The following is a 6,510-nucleotide window of genomic DNA, read 5'->3' on the forward strand; positions in this document are numbered from 1 at the left end:
TGGTAGGCTGCAGTCCATGGGGTCGCTAAGAGTCGGGAACGACTGAGTGACTTCACTTTCACTTTTCACTTTCATGCATTGGAGAAGGAAATGGCAGCCCACTCCAGTGTTCTTGCCAGGAGAATCCCAGGGATGGGGAAGCCTGGTGGGCTGCCGTCTCTGGGGTCGCACAGAGTCGGACACGACTGAGGTGACGCAGCAGCAGCAGCAGCAGCCACAACTGTTGAGTCTGTGCTCTAAATCCTGGGAGCCAAAACTACTGAAAGTCAAGCACTCTAGAGTTTGCTCTGCAACAAGAGAAGGCACCTCCGTGAGAAGCCTGCACACCACGACTAGAGAGCAGGCCCCTTGCCCCAGCTAGAGAAAAGCAGGAACAACAGTGAAGACCCAAGGCCACAAAAAGAAATGCAGTAAATTTCAAGGAAAAGAGAGAGGCTCAGAGGAGACACTGTCACCTTAGAGGCTGTTCTTTCCCAGAGTTGAGATCAGCACAGCCCACTGAGGGTGGGCACTGCGGGCTCTTTGGGAACTTGGAATCAGAGAAGAAATGAACCTGCTTCAGTCCCCAATAACCCTGCCATCAGTAACCCTGCCGTCCAGAGGTTTTCTTTAAGTTGTGTTTTTTTTGTTGTTGTTGTTGTTCTCACTGAGGACACTTTCCAGATGGCTATTCCCCCCTCCATTTTTCAGGGGTCTTAGAAGTCAAATAAATCATAATTTCACTGGCCCCTTTTCTACTGCATTTAGATGATTACTGTCTCCTCAGACCTAGCTAAATCCACACAGATTCTGATCAAGTTGACACCGTTAGGCCCAGAAATAAAATTCTGCTATTTCTCTTCATAAATACCAACATCTTTTCTGCACTTAATCCCGAAGCTCTTATGGTGTTAGCATACTACCTCGTTCAGGGATGATTTCCACTTTGAGATGCATCATACAAGGATTTCTTTGAAGTTGAATGTCACATGCAAAGGGAGACCTTTTCTCCATCGATAAGAATTTTCCATGCCTCTCACGCACCCCAGTTATTTGATGCCTGAACAATTATTATACACCTCTGACCACCAAGGTGAAGACTCCCTGAAGGGTGTTCTCTGTCTGAGTCACTTTGGGGAAGATTGCTTTCACCATATTTCTCTCATGACCTTTACATAAAAAGCATTAAAATGGATTCTACTCATGACATTTTAAACATAAACATGATGAAAAAATATATATATGTGTGTAACTGAGTCACTTTGCCCTACAGTTAAGATGAGACACAATAATGTAACTAAAATTATTTTTAATTGTGTGTTTAAATTGTGTTTATTTTTAATTGTGTGTTTAAGTAAAAACACAATGATTTAACTATACTTCAGTAAAAACTTTAAAAAAAAAACAAACCTGGGACTTCTGAGGTGGTCCAGAGTTTAAGAATCTTACAGTGCAGGGGATGCCAGTTCAATCCCTGGCCCAGGAACATGTCTCATGCCACAGGGCAACTAAGCCCATGAGCAGCAACCATGAGCCCATGTGTGGCAACAAGTTAAGCCTGTGGACTGGAGCCTGTGCTCCAAAACGGGAGACGCCACCACGAGGAGAAGCCCGAGCCCTGCGATGAAGAGCAGCTGTGTGCACCACAGCTAGAGAAAGCCATGCAGCAAGGAAGACCTAGCACAGCCAGAACAAAACCAATCAATCAATCAGAAAATTAGTCTCTGAAGAAAGCTCATGGGCTGATATGGAGCTCTGCCACAGGGGCCAGATTCCAAGTTGGCCATTCTCGGGTATGCGGGAATCTGGGGGATATGCAGAAGGACCTTTCCTGCCTGAGCTGTCATCCTTGTGCCAAAGAAAATCAGAGACAGACATGGGGTTAAGTGCTGAAGACAAATTTTATTCAGCATGATGACAATAGACTGCCAAATGGGCTTCTTTTGACATTCCTCCAGAATTTGGCTTCTCTAGCTTCCCTGTGGACTTGATGAATTACTGCCACCAGACCACAATTGATTTTCACTAATCATTATTTAATTTGTTCTAACTTGTTTTCAAATGGTTTATGTCTTGTGTCTCTCTTCGCTGTATTATGAATTTATAAATGTAATGAGCTATATACCTTATAGCCCATCTACTTTATAAAATAGTGTCTCCTGCACTACCCAAGGGGAATCCAGGCTTCTAACATAGTTAAATATCTTGAGGCTATCAATCACATTTAAAACCACATAGAGAATATTTGTAATAGTACATATCTAGATATGAGAAGAGGGAACAGGGAAAAATATTTTCTGCATCATTATAGACTAGTAAGACAGGAGATCCAGAGAATCATAAGAAATATTTTATAATGAATCTGCAGCTGATTGAGGGAGAGAGTAGGGAGCCGAGAATAAAAATGGCCAACTTTAAGTTATATGGTGTAAAGACATTTTATTATACATCTTGATATGCTGATGTCAAAACATGCTCTACTAGTCTTCCTCGATAGGGAAGAACAATAGTAGGTATGGGAATAAAATAAAACTCTTATTGACATGACTCAGCTTTCAAAAGACATACTTCTGAAATATACTTCTGGTATAAATGTAACAAAACCATATTTCATGCTGTATGATTTTAGTATTTTTCTGATAGGAATATGCATGTAAGTACCCACTCTTGACAGGATGTGCTATTGAGGACCACTGAATGTATTTCCTTTGCTGTTTGTATTAACCACCAGAACTAAGTAAGGAAACCATGAAGAAAAAAGATAACTAGGGAATGATGGAGTTTCAGATCATACGCAACAGAGGGCTTCCACTCCACAAGTAACTGGAGATCCACGAGATATAAATACAGAAAGCAGAATAATATCATGGAGGGCATTTATCATTTACACTGAAGGTCTCTTTATTTCTGATCATTTCTACAAGTGTGCATACAGAAATAACTTGAACATGTGTGTCTCAGACTGAACCTTCCAGAAACTCAGTTTCATATTTGACTCTATAAACACATACCTAAAAAAGTCACATCAATTCCTCAAGTCAACACTCCCTTTTCGAATCCTGCACCCCTGCTGGATCAGGTTTTTCAATCACACTGAGCTTATATCAGAAACCAGGGCTGTGTTTTCCCTTCATAATGGATGTATGACCTCGATTTCAGTTTTCAAGTGTCCAGAAGAAAGCTTCTGATAGAAGCAACCGACTACACAGTGTATTACAGAATTATGTGTTGGGACTCAGATGACCACACATGTCATCACCACAGTAAGGACAGGGGCTGGGGCTAACCCAAATCTTCCTGGGACGTTCTAAGTATGTAAGGATCACCCTCAGCTTAGCCTTTATTTGAGCAAATCTCTCCCGGTGAAGGACACCCAGAGAGCTGTAACTCTCCCGAGGGGCTGGATAAAGCTCTAGATTTAAATCAGGGAGCCTGTCAGTATGACGCAGGACACTCTCCAGGACAGCCATGGAGATGAGGTTTCCGCACATGGTGAGGACCCTAAGCTGGGAGCAGCAGCTCAGGGCAGGCAGAAAGCCCATGAGGTGGACGTCCGTGATCCCACACAGGTTTAAGTCCAGTTCTTCCAGAGTGCCTGCAACTTTCTCCAGTAGAACTTGAAGGAGCTTGGGATTAAAGTCGGTCAGGGTGACGCCACTAAGATTCAGGCCCTTCAGCTGACAGATTTTTGGACACCAGGACAGATGGGTCAGGTCTGATTCTGTAAGCAGGCAGTTGGTGATTGAGATGTTGTCCAAGGGGGTCTTCAAGCACCTGGGGTGGAGGGGGGGAAGAAGCAATTAGATGAGGGAAAGCAAAGTAGCAGTTGAGTTCCAGAGGAGAACTCAATGATTGGCCCAAAGCTGATACAGTTCAAATTCCAGAATGTCCAGTCTCATTCTAGGCTGAGTCCTGCCATTTTCTTAGTGTGACTGGATCACATTCACATGATCTTGAAAGCTGTCTTTCCTCATCTGTCAAGCAGAGTACAGTACACTCTACTTCCTTAGCAGGATGAATAGACATAATGGAATGCACTAGAACATGATCAGAGGAGAGCATGACACAAAGTGTCCATCAGGGTGGACATCACTGAGTGTTAGTTCTGGGAGATGAGATAAAAAATGCTTTTCATTTAGATCGCCACTCTGTGGGTGAGCTGCTGGTCATATACCTCTGGCCAGGTGAGGCTCTTGGCATACATGCAGAAAGGGGCTGCCGGTCTTTAGGGACTCCCAGCCCTATGACATCTACAAACTTTCTATCACTTTTTACATTCTTTTGGCTCTGCTCTGCTACCATCATCTCCAGAACCATGCATTTCCCATATATTAATTACCTTATATGCAGCAAAAGGCCACCTGTTACTGACTTGGACTTTAAAACAGGCTCCTTGTGGTCACAGGTTAGTGACCACAGAGTTTCTTTTCACAACGCTCAGGCTGATGTGATTTTCCCTCTTCAATGCCCCCTTCGCTTACCTATACATAAATCTTCAGAACACAGAAATCTCTCCCCCAAGAAGAAATCACATACACACTTGCACTAGATCTAGGCCCCCTAACTTGTGGGTTCCCAACATGGCGTCCCTTTCCAGAGCTTCTGTAAGCGATTCCCCCCACCTGGATTGCTGTGCTTCTGTAATACTGCGTTTCATGGTGGAGCAGCAGATGAGACACTGCCCTTGATATTCTACCATTGTGTCCACTGTTAATCAGCTGCTGGCAGAGCCTCACCTGAGCATCTGGTCCAGACGGCCTTCAAGGAAGAATGGAGCTTCCATGCAGAGGTCCCGGAGGTTCCGCAGCTGGAGGATCTGAGAGGTCAATTGCAGAAGATCCTGATGGTCCTGCTCCTCAACAGCAGACCCACGAATGCGGGAGAGAATGAGACTCTGAACATTGCTCATCTGACCCAGGAGAGGAGCAAACTGGGCCAGGGTGGACAGCTTCTGGGTGAAACTCAGTTTAATCATCTGTACACAGTCCAGCTTCACCATCCTGAGAACTGTCTTCATATTTTCCTTGGACATTGAAATAATCTTCATCTTCTTACAGCACAGATGTATGGAGGCTTTTCTCTGCTCCACCCACCTGAAGAGGTAGGTAAGGCATTTCTCCAGGGGCTTTTTCGTAAGACAAAGTTCTATGTACACTTCTAAGGGAGTCGAGGGGTGCCTTTTCCTGGACATGTCCTCAGCCACTGGAACCAGCAGTGAGCTGGAGGGCATGTGGCCCTTGCCTCCAGACCACATGTTCCAGAAGTCCTGGCCGGTATTCCTTAAGTCCAGCACCCGCAGCTTGCCCCTCCTGTGGGGAAACAGCAGATGGTGGGGTAAGATTATTCAAAATCCACACTGAATGAACCCACAGCCTGGATAGAATGTTCAGGCAACATTCCATCTCCCCATGTGTGCTCTGACTTCACAGTCCTGCTCTCACCTGCTGTTCTTTCCTTTCTCGCTCCCTCTCCCCCAGCTCTTTTTCCTCTTCCATCCTTCCTATTATATATTTGTAAGGGATTTCCCAAAGTGATCTCAGCAATTCCTCTGAAAAAGCCTCTGAGCTTTTTCAGAAGCCTCTGGTCACCACTTGGTCATCCACTCTGCCTGGCACCATGTGTCTCTTCCAGGAATCCAAGACCCTGCCAGGCTCCCTGGATCTGACTCACCTGGGGTGAACCTTCTGGGCAAGCAGGACATCAAGGCCTTCCAGCACTGCTTGTAAGGTTCCTTGGTGAGGCTTTTGCATCAGGCTTCCCAGAGGCAGGCGGGCAAAGGGCCAGGCTGGCACCATAGCCTTCAGGGTCTCCCTGTGTCGGCCAAAGACGGCAGCCATGAAGAGTGGTGGGTAGAGCTCTGTGGGCAGAAACTCCAAAGTAGAGATGGCTAAGGGCTCGTCTCTCAGCAGGCCAATTGCTGCCAAGATCGCAAGTCTGGGAGGGTTGTGAACACTCATCCTGACTCTTCTCTGAATTGAATCCTGGGAAACTGCAAAGAGATAAGACATCCTTCTCAGAACAATCATAACCATCAGGGTAGTCTCTCTCCCCACACTTCAGAGAAATCAAATCAGGCCCACAGTCATTGCTCTGGCAATGATGAATCAGAATGGAAGACTTCGGTGTGTCTGGATTCCAGTCTGGGTTTGTGTCCCTAAGGCCAGAGCTCTCCCCATCCTGCCACTAGAGCAAGAATCTAACAAGTTGCAGGAAGGAAGAAAGCCAAATGGAGGCTCATCTGTTTCCATCCACTGCTTTCCTTAATGCATGTCCCTCTTGCACATCTGCAGCAGAAGGCTGAAAAAGCTGACTCTCTTTGTTTATATGGTGAAAAAAAAAAAAAAGAACTATTGCTTAAAGCCCAAACTATGGGGACAGGAGTTCATGTAGAACACAGCTTCCATCCTCAGTTCCCAAAGTCAACTTAGCTGGGAAAGATTAAGGAGATACTTGTAAAGGGAATGCCATTTGTGTATAGAGTAAAAACCTTAAATGTCAAGAAACAGCATGTCAAACAGATGTCTTTAAAAA

The 6,510-nt window shown here is 45.1% G+C and overlaps 1 protein-coding gene across 1 annotated transcript; it reads right to left on the minus strand.

The window, feature by feature from the left end:
* Positions 1 to 2,374: 2,374 nt before the first annotated feature.
* Positions 2,375 to 6,307, minus strand: LOC133241010 (PRAME family member 8-like). The gene is made up of 3 exons (XM_061406004.1): positions 5,650 to 6,307; positions 4,716 to 5,288; positions 2,375 to 3,753 (listed from the first exon to the last, which is right to left on the minus strand). The coding sequence occupies exons 1-3, from the start codon at positions 6,009 to 6,011 to the stop codon at positions 3,201 to 3,203; spliced, it is 1,488 nt and encodes a 495-aa protein (XP_061261988.1). The 5' UTR covers positions 6,012 to 6,307; the 3' UTR covers positions 2,375 to 3,200.
* Positions 6,308 to 6,510: the final 203 nt, after the last annotated feature.

This window comes from Bos javanicus, chromosome 29 (genome assembly GCF_032452875.1).
Source record: "Bos javanicus breed banteng chromosome 29, ARS-OSU_banteng_1.0, whole genome shotgun sequence".
Lineage (NCBI taxonomy): Eukaryota > Metazoa > Chordata > Mammalia > Artiodactyla > Bovidae > Bos > Bos javanicus.

Bases quoted from the DNA above. Each gene is read 5' to 3' on its own strand.
- LOC133241010 (XM_061406004.1), bottom strand. From the start codon at position 6,011: ATGGTTATGATTGTTCTGAGAAGGATGTCTTATCTCTTTGCAGTTTCC. The intron at 5,289-5,649 runs GTGAGTCAGATC...GTTTCCCCACAG, and splicing joins GCCCAGAAGGTTCACCCCAG to GAGGGGCAAGCTGCGGGTGC. The intron at 3,754-4,715 runs GTGAGGCTCTGC...CCTCCACCCCAG, and splicing joins CGTCTGGACCAGATGCTCAG to GTGCTTGAAGACCCCCTTGG.